Source organism: Mauremys reevesii, linkage group 13 (genome assembly GCF_016161935.1).
Source record: "Mauremys reevesii isolate NIE-2019 linkage group 13, ASM1616193v1, whole genome shotgun sequence".
Taxonomy (NCBI): domain Eukaryota; kingdom Metazoa; phylum Chordata; order Testudines; family Geoemydidae; genus Mauremys; species Mauremys reevesii.
The window spans coordinates 14,368,599-14,385,178 of record NC_052635.1 but is presented as its reverse complement, the minus strand read 5'-3'; the positions used below and the strand labels follow the sequence as shown (position 1 = coordinate 14,385,178).

Genomic DNA, 16,580 nt, shown 5'->3' with positions numbered 1-16,580 from the left:
GCCGGAAATGCAGGCTGAGTCTCCTAAGGGCCCCGCCAGCTCCCTGGCTGGTGGCTCCTGTTGTGTGAATGTAGGTGGAGTAAATGGGCCAAGGTGCTAACAGAGCCCAGTCACAGTCCAGCACTAGCCAGTGTTAAACGAGGGGCAGGGAAAGGGAGCCAGAGACCTCCCCCCGCTCAGTGCCATGGCAAACGCCGTGAAACAGCCCTTAACCTTCCATTAATGCCACAGGAAAGGAGCGGGAAAAACCCAGACCTTTGAATGCTGAAGCATTAAATCCAGCAGTCGTTTGAACAACACCCCTAATTCCCTTTCCCTGGTGCTGGGACAGTCTGGGAAGGAACCCCCCGCCCCCGCCAGTCTCTGAGATGGTATCTGAGCTGGTGATAACGAACCTCGGGGGGAGAGAAGTGAGCTGGGATGGGATGGAGCTGCTGTTGTCAGAGCTGCTGCTGTTAAAGTCCATCCCATTTCATCCTGGGTGGTGTTTGGGGTTCTCTGGAGCAGGCAGGGGGTGATGATGTCATCTGGGTCGCTCTCTCTGGCCCGGTCTGACCAGGACATGTCTCAGGATCAGGATGATGAAGACCCGGGATCCCAGGGATGGTGGGGGGCAGCCCTGATAGTGAATTTGACTCCAGTAGCCCCCATCTACACTTCCTCATTTCCCCACAGCATCTCTGTCGTGAAGGCCCCCAAAGGGAGTAGTGGGCGGAATGGCCCCTCCCCCACTCATTTGTCCCCCAGTTAGGGGGGTTTCCAACACTCAGTTTTGGTTCACTGATTTCCGGCAGCACATCTCTCTTGTTTCCCAGACTTGAACTTGTCACAGGCCTTTAGGGACACCAGGAGGCCTTTTGTTGGAGCTAATTCAGTCTCCATCTCCTTTTCGTACCTTTCCCATCCACCGCTGTTAGTGTAGGTTGCTGTGACGGTGCAGGGACTGTCCCTCACTCTTTACAGTTCAGCTTATAAGGAGGATAAATGTCTCAACCCAACCCTCACACCACTGAAGTTTCTCTGCTTGTAGGGGATGGATCCCCTGGAGCCGATGGGGAGGGAGAACGAGACCTCAGTGACCGAATTCATCCTCCTCGGTCTCTCCAGCAACCCCATGGAGCAGCTTGTCCTCTTTGGGGTCTTCACAGCCATCTACTTGGTGGCCCTGATGGGCAATGTGCTCATCTTACTGCTGGTCAGCCTGGACTCCCGGCTCCACACGCCCATGTACTTCTTCCTGGGAAACCTCTCCATGGTAGACATCGGCTACACCAGCTCCACCGTGCCCAAGATGCTGGCCAATTACCTGTCGGGGGACAAGTCCATCTCGTGGGCTGGTTGCCTCTCCCAGATGTTCTTCTTCATCTCCTTTGGGGGGATCGAGTGCCTGCTACTGGGGGTCATGGCCTATGACCGCTACGTGGCCATCTGTCACCCGCTACACTATGGCGTGTTCATGAGCCGGGGGGTGTGTGCCCTGCTGGCTGCAGCTGCCTGGGTAATGGGCTTGACCAACTCGGCCGTGCACTCATCCCTGATGTCCATCCTGTCCTTCTGCCGGGGCAACGTCCTCCGCCACTTCTTCTGCGACATCCCCCCGCTCTTCCAGCTCTCCTGCTCTGACACCCGGGCCAACCAGGCTGTCACCTTCGCCTTGGGGGGTGCCGTGATCCTGGGCTCCTTCCTGGGGACCCTGGTGTCCTATGTGTACATTGTGATGGCCATTCTCAGGATCCGCACGAGGGAAGGGCGTCTCAAGGCCTTCTCCACCTGCGCCTCCCACCTGACTGTGGTCAGTCTCTACTTTGGCACCATTATCTTCACCTACATCCGCCCCAATTCCACCTACTCACAGGAGCAGGACCGGGCACTGCCCGTGTTCTATGGCATCATCACCCCCATGCTCAACCCCATCATCTATAGCCTGAGGAATAAGGATGTGAAAGGGGCGCTCCGAAATGCCCTGGCTAGGAGCTAGGTAGGTGAAGGGCAGGTGCACTGGTTTGGGAGCCAGGAATCCTGGCTTCTGTCTCTGATTCTGGGAGTCTATCTGGGAGAGCATGGCGGTGGGAATCAGGACTCCTGGGTTCCACACCCAGTTGAAAGGAAAACTAGTGTGTGTGTGTGTGTGTGTGTGTGTGTGTGTGTGTGTGTGTGTGTGTGTGTGTGTGTGTGTGTGTAAGGGATTGTTTTTTCAGTTGCCAAATCAGAATGTTTTTTTTCTAAGTTTGTCTGAATATTTTTCATTTTTCAACAATATTGTATGTAACATTTTTGAGTTTGGGCCATAAAAGTTTGTTTTTTTTCTTTGCTGAAAAATGTTAAAAAATGAAAAGAAGTCCATTTTCAGTTTTTAGACAAATAGTCAACAGTTTCTGAGTCATTTTCCCATTAGGAGAAAGAATGGGTAACAGAGTTATGACAAACACTCCTGCTTCGCTTGCTTGAAATTTGGACCTGAGCAACATCAATCCAAGAGGCTTCCCAAGAACCCCACAGTGATATATCCATAGTCTATGTATGTCATCTCTTGTTATGAAGCTGTTTTGTTAATTGCAGAAATCTCAGAACTGGTTGAAAAATGCCAATTGTTTTCACATGAAATAAATAAAAGCTTTGTTTTGTAGAAAAAAATTCCCACAAAAATCTTTTAGGGTTTTTTGTTCGGTTTGCTTTTTACAACAAAAATAAACCCCCAAAAATATTTTTTTCAAAAATAGTTATTTGTAATAATATTAAGTTATTAATTAAAACATCCAGGGTTTGATCAAAATCATCAGTTTCAGAAAGCATTTTGGGTGAAATGTTTCAGTTTTTGGCAAAAGTGTCTACTGTTTGTTAAAAATGTTCAGTTTCAAAAACTGCTCTGTGTCAAATGTTTCAAGGTTTGGTTAAAATGTTCAGTTTTTGGTAAAAATGATTGCTTTAAAAACATTTATGCTAAAAAAAAATATCGTTTTTGAAAACAGAGTTGTTTAAACAGGTATTTTTTTCCAAAAATTGAAAACTATTCAGTTTCTGGGTTTTCAATGGAAAACTGGAAATTGTCCACAAAAATGATATTTTCCTGAAAACATTCCTGATTTAGTCAAACACCCCTTTTGCTCCTTGGTAAAATGGTTGGGTGAAATAATTTTTGCTATCTCTATAGCTAGCCCATCCAGAGAGGACTTAATGACCAATAATTATGGGTTGCTGATAATTGAGAATAGATTATTATTTCATCGTTAATTTGTACCCCCCGTGACCAGAGTAATGGACCCGGAACCCCATTGTGCTGGGAGCTGCACAGACAGAATTAAAAGAAGGTTTCTGCCCCAAACGGCTGATTGTCTGTCCCGTCCAATGCCCATAATGACTCTCTGCGTGGACCTGTGACTGTAACTTTGGAAGGGTGGGTGGGGTGCCACTGGATGAGGTGCCATTGTACATCAGTGACCCGTTAGGTGCGATCCCTGTGGCAATAGCAATATTCCATGGGGAGAATCCTGGCTCTGACTGCAGCATCAGCTCACTTAAATGGGGTGTTTTACACCTTATGCTTGGAACCAGTAGTTCCATCTCTTTGTCTCTGGTCCTTCCTTAATGTCAAACCCCGGAAATGAATGTTATTGTTTCAGCATGTGGAGCTGGGCTCAGTGCAGGAGCCAAGGGGAAGGTTCTCTGGCCTAGGATGTGCCAGAGGTCAGGCAGCATGTGCCAGATGCTCCCTCCTGGCCTTACAAGCTATGGGCCAGACCCCAGCTGGTGGAAATCAGCCATAGCCCCATTGGAATCAATGGGTCAGACCCCAGCTGGTGTGAATCAGTCATAGCCCCATTGGGGTCAGTTGTCTAGAACTAGTAGGTGGGAATTTGTTGTAGCTCCACTGAGGTCAATGGACCAATCAGTAGCATGTGTGAATCAGCAGTAGCTACACTGGAGTCAATGGGCCAGATCCCCAGCTGCTGTACATTGATACCACTTCATTGGATACAATGGGCCAGCATTAGGTCCCCAGGTCAATAGTGTTCCTAGCTCCTCGTGCTCTGTTGACACACCAAGATGTAACAAACCACAATCATTCTCTATTTTATTCCAACTTTGTGTCACCAGCTATGCCTGGCCAAATGGGTGTGTCCTGTCCCACATTCCAATTGTCCTCTCGATGGGAAACCTGGTGGTCAGAGATGACAGTTAGTCTTGTCTCACCAATGCCAGATTCATTTTTCTTCCCATGGTTGATGTTTTATCTTCATATTCTTGTTGGATTAATAAAATTCCAGTGAATCTTCTGGTCTATTCTTCAGGCAGCCAAGCCAGGGCAATCAGCACATGCAGACTGACTCCTGTGTCACCTGCCCTTTTTTCTCATCCCATTTACACTTTGTAGTTTCAAGCTCATGTCAGATCCCAAGACCTGACATCCTGACGGCTCTTTCAGATGGGATAGAAAAGACAAAGCCAAACAGGAGTCAAACATTAAATCCAGATTAGGAGTCATACAGCTATGTTCCAGGACCTGTGTAAACAGACTTGGAGTTTCATAGGATTTATGGCCAGAGAGGACCTATAGAGTCTCCTATCTGACCTGTGTAGCACTGACCATTAAATGGCCCCTGTTCCCCCTTTATTGAGCCACATAACTTGTGTTTGATTAAAACGCCTTCCAAAAGTGCCTCCAGCCTAGACAGGCAGACACCAAGTGATGGAGATTTCCCTTGGGAATTGATTCCCGGGGTTAATCACCCTCAGTGTTATACAGTGATGCCTAATTTCTCACTTGACTGTCTGGCTTCAACTTCCAGCCTTTGGTTCTTGTTCTTCCAGTCTCTGCTCCATTCCAGATCCCTTTATTGTGCTGATGTTTTCTCCCCAGGAAGGTGCTTTTACCCTGCATTCAAGTCACCTCTCAATCTTCTGTTTGATCCGCTAAACATCTGGAGCTCATTAAGTCTCTTCCTGGAGGCATTTTCTCCAGCCCTCATATCTGGAGAAGGTGCAGAGAAGAGCCACGAGAATAGTTACAGGATTAGAAAATAAGCCTTAGAGTGATAGACTCCAGGAGCTCAATACATTTATCTTAAGAAAGAGAAGGGACAGGGGGTGACTTGATCCCAGTCTATAAATACTTACCTAGGGAAGCAATATTTAACAATGGGCTCCAGTCAAGCAGAGCAAGGTCTAACACGATCCAATGGCTGGAAAGAGAAGAGAGACAAATTCAGACAGGAAATAAGGCATACATTGTTAATGGTGAGATTAATTAGTCATTGGGACAATTTACCAAGGGTCATCACTGATTCTCCATCACTGATCATTTTTAAATCAAGATGGGATGTTTTTCCTAAAAGCTCTGCTCTAGGAATTATTTGGGGATCACAGTTCTCTCTTCTGGCCTTGGAATCTATGAATCTATTCATTATTTTTATAGCTCCCCTCTGCAAATTTGTGTTTATTTCTGAGCACATTGAATTTTCTTGGACACTTTGGGTTCCTGGCATGTATTGACAGAAGCAGAGATTGCCTAGGAATTCCTTTCACTGGTGTATATTCACTTTTATTTCACAACATAGGCATCCAAAAAGAGAGAGGTTTATGGGATATCATGATCTCTAAGCATCATAGAATCATAGGACTGGAAAGGACCTCAGGAGGCATCTAGTCCAGTTCCCTGCACTCGTGGCAGGACTAAGTACTATCTAGATCATCCCTGACAGGTGTTTGTCTAACCTGCATTTTAAAATCTCCAATGATGGAGATTCCACAACCTCCCTAGTCAATTTATTCCAGTGCTTAACCATGGGCATGAACAGAACCACAAGTGTCAACTAACATTCATAGAAAGTGAATGCAAGTTTGTAATAACTTAAAATTATAATAATCTATAGTAGTAATTAGAGCAGGGCGAAACTTTTCACTTGAATAGTTTATTCACTGAAAAATGCAGTTTGGGGCAACTGAAACTATTTGTGTATTCAGGTTGAATTTAATTAATAGCTTTGGCCAAATAGAAATAAAAAGTTCAAAATAATGTAAATGGTTCATTTGGACATTTCTTAAATAAAACCTTTTGACTTTTCATGTCAAACTGACATTTCATTTAGAAATTTAGCTAGATTTGTGTTTAAAAATATAAATGGTAACAACTCTCCCCCGCCCTCTAATGTAACTAAAAAAAGTTTCATTTTAGGCTGAACAAAACCCTTCGTTCAGCCCCAAATAGATTGTTTTTCAGTTCTTTATTTCAGATAACTCGCTTTCAGTGTAAGTTGGGTACCAATTTTCTTTGGCTTCTTTGAAACCCCACCCATTGTCTGAGAAGTTCAAAGGGATTCAAATTAAAGTGAACGGATATTCATATCTGATCTGGCCCCCAGGAAGCTTCCTAGATCAGAGGGATGGGGAACAGGCTAGGTGGGGCTGGCTATGATTTTGACCCAATGTTGGGATATTAGCTAACTCGCGGGGGCAAGGAATAGAATCTGGAGTCTTTCTCCTCAAGGGACTCTAGTCCAATATTGTGTCTCTGACTCTGACCCATACCTGCTGGATCCCTGTAGCACACACAAGGTGGGGAGAGAGGAGCACATAATGGCAGCCCCTGTTAATGAGTGCCTCAGTGTATAACAACACTGCGAGCCAAGCAGAGACACAGGGGCCAGGCATGGAGGAGCTTCATTGTGGGGAAGGGAGTAGACTGGAGCCCCGACTGGGGTAATTTATGCACCAAGGGATGGACTCTGCTGTTGGGACCTGGCTGCAGCATCCGTTGGATTCTCCACCTCTAGATCTGTCCCATACACACTACCACACTGACCTCACCTGAGCTCTGCCCACTCCCACCAGCTGGAGGTCTGGCCCCATTGACTCCTAAAAGGCTGAGTCTCCATTATATAAATGGGGACACTGAGGCATGGAGAGCAGCAATAACTGAAAAAGGAAACAAAGGGTAGGAATAAATGGTCAGTTTTCAGAATGTAGAGCGGTAAATAGTGGTGTCCCCCAGGGGTCTGTACTGGGACTGGTCCTATTCAACATATTCTTAAATGATCTGGGAAAAGGGGTAAACAGTGAGGGTAAAGCAGATGATACAGATGATGATTTGCAGACTGCGAAGACCTACAAAAGGATCTCACAAAACTCAGTGAGTGGGCAACAAAATGGCAGAGGAAATTCAATGTTGACAAATATGAAGTAATGCACATTGAAAAACATACAACTAGACATATAAAATGATAGGGTCTAAATCAGTAGCGTAGCTGGCGGGATTCAGCAGAAGCAGCCACTTCCCCTCAGGCCAACAGGCGCGGAAGTGGTGCCTGCTGGCCAGCATTGCCAGCCACTCAGCCAGAGGAGCCGCGGGGCTGCCAGCCAGCGTGTAAGCTGCGCCTGCCAGCCGGTGCTACTCACCACATGGCCAGAGGAGCTGTGGGGCTGCAGGCCGACATGGAAGCCGTGCCTGCCGGCCGGCGCTACACACCACACAGCCAGAGGAGCCGCAGGGTGGCAGGCCGGCGTGGAAACTGTGCCTGCCAGCCGGTGCAGGCGCAGCCGAGCGCTGGGACAGGAGCTGGGCACAGGTGACAGCGCAGGAGGGAAGGTGAGCGGGGGAGGGGAGTCCGGTCTGGGGGCGTGGCCAGAGGGGGAGCCAAGGGGGGGCGCCTTTTTTATGTTTTTTGCTCCCCCTACGCTGAAAACCTGGCTACGCCACTGGTTTAAATTAGCTGTTACCACTCAAGAAAGAGATCTTGGACTCATTCTCTGAGTACATCCACTCAATGTGCAGTGGCAGTCAAAAATGCTAACAAGACATTAGGAATCATTAGGAAAGGAATAGATAATAAGACAGAAAATATCCTATTGCCTCTATATAAATCCATGGTACACCCACACCTGGAATACGGCGTGCAGTTCTGGTCATCTCATAGCAAAAAATGATATATTGGAATTGGAAAAGTACAGAAAAGGGCAACAAAAATTATTAGGGGTATGGAACAGATTCCGTATGAGGAGAGATCAATAAGACTGAAACTTTTCAGCGTGGAAAAGAGATGACTAAGGGGGGATATGATAGAGGTCTATAAAATTATGACTGGTGTGGAGAAAGTGCATAAGGAAGTGTTATTTACTCCTTTTCATAACACAAGGACTAGGGGTCACCAAATGAAATTAATAGCAGCAAGTTTAAAACAAACAAAAGGCAGTATTTCTTCACACAATGCACAGTCAACCTCTAGAACTCTTTGCCAGAGGATGTTGTAGCCACCAAGCCTATAACAGGATTCAAAAAAGAACTAGATAACTTTATGGAGGATAGGTCCATCAATGGTTATTAGCCAGGATGGACAGGGATGGTGTCCCTACCCTGTGTTTAACAGAAGCTGGGAATGGGCGACAGGGGATGGATCACTTGATGATTACCTGTTCTGTTCATTCCCTCTGGGGCACCTGGCATTGGCCACTACCAGAAGGCAGGATACTGGGCTAGATGGACCTTTGGTCTAACCCAGTCTGGCAGTTCTTATGTTCTCATACTGCAGTGGTTTGCAGATGGCGACGTATCGGTGATATGCCATGACAGAGAATAAGGCAAGCTCAGATGTAGCAAAGAAAACAAAGAGAAAGTCCTGGGCATTGCATCCAGAATAATAAATTGATCTGCTGCTGGTTAGGAAATTGGCCGTGGATTTGGGGACTATGACAGATATGTGGCAAAGGTCTATGAAGGACAAGCAGATCAGGAAAAAGTCCATCAGAGAGTGAAGATGGTGGTTGTGGGCTACAACTGTGATAATAAGAAGATTCCCCACCAGGGCTGCAAGCTAAACAAAGTACAAAATCTGCAGCTCCTGAATGTCAGAGAATCCCAGGACAAAGAACTCGGTCATGGGGGTTCGACTGGACTTTTCTTCCCCAGTAACTTGTGTGATGTCTGTGGAGGGAAGGAGAAGGGTGAAGGTTGGTATTTGAGTGGCAGAGGAAATGGCTGTGGTACAATGCTGCAGGTCCATTTTTACATGGTTCATTCACATTGGTTCCCAATACAACAGAGAGATTGAATCAAAATGAAAGGCCGGATTCCCAGCTGGTTCAAATCAGCATCATTCCAGTGGGGTCAATAGGTCAGATTCCCAGCTGGTGTGAATTTGCAGGGTGCTATGGAAGTGCCAGTTGACATGAGCTGAATGTCTGTGAATCATAGAGTCATAGAAGTTTAGGGTTAGAAGAGACCTCAGGAGGTCATCTAGTCCAACTCCCTGCTCAAAGCAGGACCAACACCAACTAAATCATCCCAACCAGGGTTTTGTCAAGCCAGGCCTTAAAAACCTCTAAGGATGGAGATTCCACCACCTACCTTGGTAACCCATTCCAGTGCTTCACCTTCCTCCTAGTGAAATAGTGTTTCCTAATATCCAACCTAGACCTCCCCCACTACAACTTGAGACCATTGCTCCTTGTTCCGTCATCTGCCACCACTGAGAACAGCCGAGCTCCATCCTCTTTTGAAACCCCCTTCAGGTAGTTGAAGGCTGCTATCAAATCCCCCCTCACTCTTCTCTTCTGCAGCCTAAACAATCCCAGTTCCCTCAGCCTCTCCTCATAAGTCATGTGCCCCAGCCCCCTAAAAATTTTTGTTGCCCTCTTCTGGACTCTCTCCTATTTGTACACATCCCTTCTGTAGTGAGGGGACCAAAACTGAACACAGTACTCCAGATGTGGCCTCACCAGTGCCGAATAGAGGGGAATAATCACTTCCCCCAATCTGCAGGCAATGCTCCTACTAATGCAGCCCAATATACAGTTACCCTTCTTGGAAACCAGGGCACACTGCTGACTCATCTCTAGCTTCTTGTCCACTGTAATCCCCAGGTCCTTTTCTGAAGAACTTCCACTTAGCCAGTCGGTCCCCAGTCTGTAGCGGTGCATGGGAGTCTTCCGTCCTAAGTGCAGGACTCTGCACTTGTCCTTGTTGAACCTCATCAGATTTCTTTTGGCCCAATCCTCCAATTTGTCTAGGTCACTCTGGACCCTCTCTCTACCCTCCAGCATATCTACCTCTCCCCCCCAGCTTAGTGTCATCTGAGAACTTGCTGAGGGTGCAATCTATCCCATCATCCAGTTCATTAATAAAGATGTTGAACAAAACTGACCCCAGAACCGACCCCTTGGGCACTCCACCTGATACCGGCTGCCAAGTAGACATGGAGCCATTGATCACTACCCATTGAGCCCGACAATCTACCAGCTTTCTATCCACCTTATAGTCCATTCATCCAATCCATACTATTTTAACTTGCTGGCAAGAATACTGTGGGAGACAGTATCAAAAGTTTTGCTAAAGTCAAGATAAATCATGTCCACTGCTTTCCCCATATCAGATTGGTCAGGCATGACTTGCCCTTGGTGAATCCATGTTAACTGCTCCTGATCACCTTCCTTTCCTCCAAGTGCTTGAAAATCGTTTCCTTGAGGACCTGCTTCATGATTTCTCCAGGTACTGAGGTGAGGCTGATGGGTCTGTAGTTCCCCAGATTCTCCTTCTTTCCTTTTTTTAAAGATGGGCACTATATTTGCCTTTTCCAATTGTCCGGGGCTCTCCTGATCACCACGAGTTTTCAAAGATAATGGCCAATGGCTCTGCGATCACATCAGCCAACTCCCTCGCACCCTCGGATGCATTAGATCAGGACCCATGGACTTGTGCATGTCCAGCTTTTGATGCCTGATTGTATGTTTGTTCCTGTGTTGGGGCATCTCATTGCATAACCCCACCCTCCGATTTTCTTGCCCATGGAAGATTCTAGAGCTATGGTCCCTCTCTATCATCATTCCCAAATCCATGGCCAGCTCCCGCAGGTTGAGTTCTTATTCCAGATGGGTTGCCCAAATCTTTCTCCTCTTCTTCAGCAGAATTTGTCTCACTGACTCTCACAGTCAAATACCAATCTGTCTTTATGTCAAAATGATATTATTGTTAAGTCAAGTACTGGGTCTATCCTTTCTCAGATGTGACTAGACTAGTGGTCCCCAAACTGTGGGGCGTGCCCCTCTAGAGGATGTGGAGCAACATTCAGGGGGGCACGGCAGGGCCTAGTCCAGCCCCATGGTGGGGAGAGGAGTGAGCACCACCCAACCCTTCTCTGCCCCCAGCCACAGCCCCCGCTTCCACCCCCAGCCCCAGCGTTGGCCCCTGGCCCCAGCTCTAATCCCAGTCCCAGCACCATCCCTAGCCTAAGCACCTGGCCATGGTTCCACTCCCGGCCCTAGAATCACCTGCAGCCCCTTCTCCTTTACTCCGTCTGCCTCCCCGCCAAGCTGCAGCCCTGTTCCCAGCCCCAGAATCGCCTCCAGCCCCTTCCCTTTTGCCCGTGTCTGCCCCCCTGCCGAGCTGCGTCCCCGCTCCCGGCCCCAGCTCCCAGGATTGGGGGGCGCATGTAACAGGCCTTTACCACCTACACCAAGATTATTACTAGGCTTTGCTGACATCAATTTTTGTTCTTTTATAACTGCGACAGATGATATCAGTGTTTATTTTTCAGCATTTTTTCCACTTTGTATCTATTTAAATGTTCACAGTTGTAGGAAATTATGGGGAAGGGGTCAGACAATAGCTACTTAATGACAGGAGAAGTTGAGATTCAACAAGCTGAAGTTTTATCATCATTGAAACACAAATTAGCAGCCTCATACATCCAAAGGAAGTGGCTCTAAGGAGTGCTCAGGCAGTACTTTTCTCACTTTGCCTGTCTGTACATTTTGATTATTATTGATGGAAATATTTGTTGTTGGCTGGTGTTTGTGCAGCACAACCCAAGTTTATTGACATTTAACCAATTAAAACCTGATCCTTCCAAGCCCACCTATAATGCAATGACAGCAGATAAGTAACTTCCACCAGTGTTTATGTCACTACGAGTTTAGCCCAGAGTCTCTGGGCCAGAAAATCATCAGCATTACACTGCTGATTGATGTGAATGGAGCTACTCTACATTGGTGCTGGTCCAGCTGAGCTGAGAAATCGGACCCGCACAGCTCTGCCCCACTCCAGGGGAACTTTGGCATTATTAGGTCGATGTAGTTGGTGACTTACCACAGTGGAAGCACCATTCTACTGTAGACACTGACTGGCACTTACTAAGTTGGCATACGCTGCCTTGCTTACATCTGGGTGCACATACTCAGCTCATGGAAACTGGCATAGCCCTTTGCCAATTTATGCCAGCCAGGGATCAGTCCCCATTGATTCTAGTAAAATGACAGCCGATTTACACCCCAGCTGGAGATCTGTCCCATTGACTGCAGCGATGCAATGGCTGATTTAGATGCCCTGGGGATCCAGCCCTTGCTGTCCTTTCAATCTCTCTGACATACCCACAACCAAAGGGAATTCAACATTTTAAAAAATAGCATGCAGCTTTGGATCTGCAGCCAAAGGAGCCTTTTATCTTAGTGTTTTCTGCAGAAAGAAAGGATGTAAGTTGGGCCGTTCATTCCCATAGAGACTGAAGATCAGCTACAGAAAACCCCCAATACACTGAGGTTCTCCCAGTGGGAATGGATCGCTCTGTCGCCATTAGAAGTTATGCTGTAATTAATCCCCAAGGACTAAGAACTAGGAAAGAGCAGAGGGGTTGGGAAAAAAAATGCGGATCGGAACCAGTGTAATGGGCTAGATCCCCAGGTGGTGTAAATTGAGGTAGCTCCATGAATGTCAGTGGGCCAAATCCCAGCCGGTGTAAATAGCCCTGACTACTGAGAAGCCAATGGAACTGTATCAATTTACAGCAGCCCAGGACCTGGCTCTTAGTTTTCAGTTTTTATCTCTGGGTACCTCTGAGTGACCAACTTCAAGCAGTCGGAGCTATGGGTTCCTCTGGTGGCTGCGTCCCAAGAGCTGCTGACATGATGCAGGAGAACAACATCTCTGTGCCCCTCTCCCCAGAGGTCATTAAGTGGCATTAACGAAGCAAGAGGCTGTTCCAGGAGATGTGAGGTTATGGAGGTTTATTTTTGCAACCTCCTGAGACCTCCTCTGAGCATCAGCCCTGCCTTGTTTTTAGCCAAGGGTCCTTCTAGGAATGCAGCCACTGTGCTGCTCCTCATCTGGGGGGTTACAGGCAACAAGGGCAGGGTGTTTTGCTCAGAGGTAAGATCAAAGCAGGGTTTATGGTCCTGGAGACGAGATTCAGCTATGTAGCCCCAAAGCAGGGACATCCTGAGCTATGTCCGCATCCGAAGCCTGCACAAGCCGGGATCAGTTCTAAAGTTGGGATGGGCATCAGTCCCAGTTCATCCTTCACCTCTCAAACAAGCCTGCCCAAGCAGGGGAGCAGGGAGCCCCTGTATGTGGAGTGGATCTCGGTCTGCTAGGAACTGCAGAGTGATTCGGCAACTCAGGACATCGAGCGATGGGACAGGGCAATGGCAGCTGGATAATAGAGTGATGGGTGCTAGATAGACAGACAGATACCATACAAACAATTCTGATACTTGAGAATCGAATGCATCACAAGCCGAGACAAATTCCACAAAGCTCAGCACAGTAAGTTTACTATTTCAGGTATAGATTTGAGGATTCATATACAGGGATATTGAAGACCATAAATGTGAAATTATAATCTGAACTCCTTTAGACTTCTAGTGTCAATTTAATGAAGACATCTGCTGCTGGCCAGAATTGTTTTCCCTCTCTGGAATATTATAAATTTTCACCATAAATACTGAATCTGCATTTTTTCCCCCATAGTTTTTGGAGAATTCAGCTGAAAACTTGAAATTCTAACCTGAATTTCTTTCAAGGATTTCTTTCTTTCCAAGAATAATCCAAATTTTCCAGGAAAGCAGACTAAGTCTTTGTTTAGCTAAACACCCAAATTTCCATCAAAAATAAACAAATTGAGGGTATGTCTACACTACGGGATTATTCCAATTTTACAGAAACCGTTTTTTTAAAACAGATTGTATAAAGTCGAGTGCACGCGGCCACACTAAGCACATTAATTCGGCGGTGTGCGTCCATGTACTGAGGCTAGCATCGATTTCCGGAGCATTGCACTGTGGGTAGCTATCCCGTAGCTATCCCATAGTTCCTGCAGTCTCCCCCGCCCATTGGAATTCTGGGTTGAGATCCCAATGCATGATGGGGCAAAAACAGTGTCGTGGGTGATTCTGGGTAAATGTCGTCACTCAATCCGTCCTCCGTGACAGCAACGGCAGACAGTCATTTTGCGCCCTTTTTCCCTGGATTGCCCTGGCAGACACCATAGCATGGCAACCATGGAGCCTGGTTTGCCTTTTGTCACTGTCACCATGTGTGTACTAGATGCTGCTGACAGACACGGTACTGCAGTGCTACACAGCAGCATTCATTTGTCTTTGCAAGGTAGCAGAGACGGTTACCATCCCTATTGCACCGTCTGCCATTGTAAATTGGCGATGAGATGATGGTTATCAGTCATTTTGCAACATTTGCAATTGGAAATTGGTGATGATGGTTATCAATCCTTTTGTACCTTCTGCTGCTGTCATGGGTGCTCCTGGCTGGCCTCGCTGAGGTTGGCCGGGGGCGCATGGACAAAAATGGGAATGACTCCCTGGGTCATTCCCTTCTTTATGTTTTGTCTAAAAATAGAGTCAGTCCTGCCTAGAATATGGGGCAAGTGTACTAGAGAGCCAGAGAGCACAGCTGCTGCGGGTCAGAGCCCCAGAGATCCCTCAGAAATGATGAGCTGCATGCCATTCTAGGGGGTGCCCCTGCAACAACCCCACCCATTGCTTCCCTCCTCCCCCAACCCTCCTGGGCTACCGTGGCAGTGTCCCCCCATTTGTGTGATGAAGTAATAAAGAATGCAGGAATAAGAAACACTGAGTTTTTAGCAAGATAAAATGAGGGGGAGGCAGCCTGCAGCTGCTATGATAGTCCAGGCAGGATATTAAAGGGTGGGGAGAAGAGGAGCGCAGCCTCCTGCTGCTATGATAGTCCAGGGAGTACAGAATCGTCTTTAGACATGAAAGGGGGTGGGGGCTGATGGAACTCAGCCTGCAGCTGCTATGATGAGGACAGTTACCAAGCCTTTTGTACCATCTGCCGGGAATGACCGGGAATCATTCCCATTTTTACCCAGGCACCCCCGGCCGACCTCACCGAGGCCAGCCAGGAGCACTCACGGGCTGATGATGACAATGGCTACCAGTCATTTTGCACCACCTGCCACTGGGAAGGGGATGCTGGTGCTCAGTGCTGCAGCACCCCGTCTACCAGCAGCATGCAGTAGACATAGGGTGACATTGAAAAAAAGGCGAGAAACGATTTTTTCCCTTTTCTTTTGGGGGGCGGGAGAAGGGTGTAAATTGATGACATACACCCTGAAACACCTGGGAAAATGTTTTTGACCCTTCAGGCATTGAGAGCTCAGCCAAGAATGCAAATGCTTTTCGGAGACTGCGGGAACTGTGGGATAGCTGGAGTCCTCAGTCCCCCCTCCCTCCCTCCATGAGCGTCCATTTGATTCTTTGGCTTTCCGTTATGGTTCTCACGCAGCACTATGCTGAGTCCCTGCTGTGGCCTCTGTCTATCATAGCCTGGAGATTTTTTCAAATGCTTTGTCATTTTGTCTTCTGTAACGGAGCTCTGATACAACAGATTTGTCTCCCCATACAGCGATCAGATCCAGTATCTCCCGTACAGTCCATGCTGGAGCTCTTTTTGGATTTGGGACTGCATCGCCACCCATGCTGATCAGAGCTCCACACTGGGCAAACAGGAAATGAAATTCAAAAGTTCGCGGGGCTTTTCCTGTCTACTTGGCCAGTGCATCTAAGTTCAGATTGCTTTCCAGAGTGGTCACAATGGTGCACTGTGGGATACCGCCCAGAGGAAAATACCGTCGAATTGTGGCCACACTAACCCTAATCCAACATGGCAATACCGATTTCAGCACTACTCCCCTCGTCGGGGAGGAGTACAGAAACCGGTTTAAAGAGCCCTTTATATCGATATAAAGGGCTTCGTTGTGTGGACGGGTGCAGGGTTAATTTGGTTTAATGCTGCTAAATTCGGTTTAAACGCGTAGTGTAGACCAGGCCTGACAGTTAGCTTGAGAAAGAGAAGGTACAGGGATGACTTGGCCACAGTCTATAAGTGTCTACATGAAGAATATAAATTGCAGATCAGGCCTAAGTAAATGATTCCATGTGAATTATCCATCCTCTCTCAGTAAGTAACCCCCACATTACATTTGGGAAAACAGAGGCACAGAGTGTTATGTATCTGGGCTTAGATCACAGGACCTCCAGTCTCTTGATCACCTGTATAGCCCCTGTTGCCTGGCTGCACTTGTTTAGGAGGGGATCCTCAAGGAAGCCTAAGAGAGTTAGGAGCCCAAGATATATGTTCTTTATAGACTCACAGACTTTAAGGTCAGAAGGGACCATTATGATCATCTAGTCCAACCTCCTGCACAACACAGGCCACAGAATCTCACCCACCCACTCCTGTAACAAACCCCTAACCTATGTCTGAGTTATTGAAGTCCTCAAATCGTGGTTTAAAGATCTCAAGGTGCAGAGAATCCTCCAGCAAGTGACCTGTGCCCCAC

The 16,580-nt window shown here is 47.3% G+C and overlaps 1 protein-coding gene across 1 annotated transcript; it reads left to right on the top strand.

Moving 5' to 3' along the window:
- The first annotated feature begins 1,048 nt into the window (after window positions 1–1,048).
- Window positions 1,049–1,978, top strand: LOC120380584 (olfactory receptor 1019-like). Its single transcript, XM_039498403.1, has one exon. It carries the CDS (start codon window positions 1,052–1,054, stop codon window positions 1,976–1,978), a length of 927 nt encoding a protein of 308 aa, XP_039354337.1. The 5' UTR covers window positions 1,049–1,051.
- Window positions 1,979–16,580: the final 14,602 nt, after the last annotated feature.

Excerpts from the sequence above, each read along its gene's own strand:
- LOC120380584 (XM_039498403.1), top strand. The coding sequence starts at position 1,052 with ATGGGGAGGGAGAACGAGACCTCAGTGACCGAATTCATCCTCCTCGGT.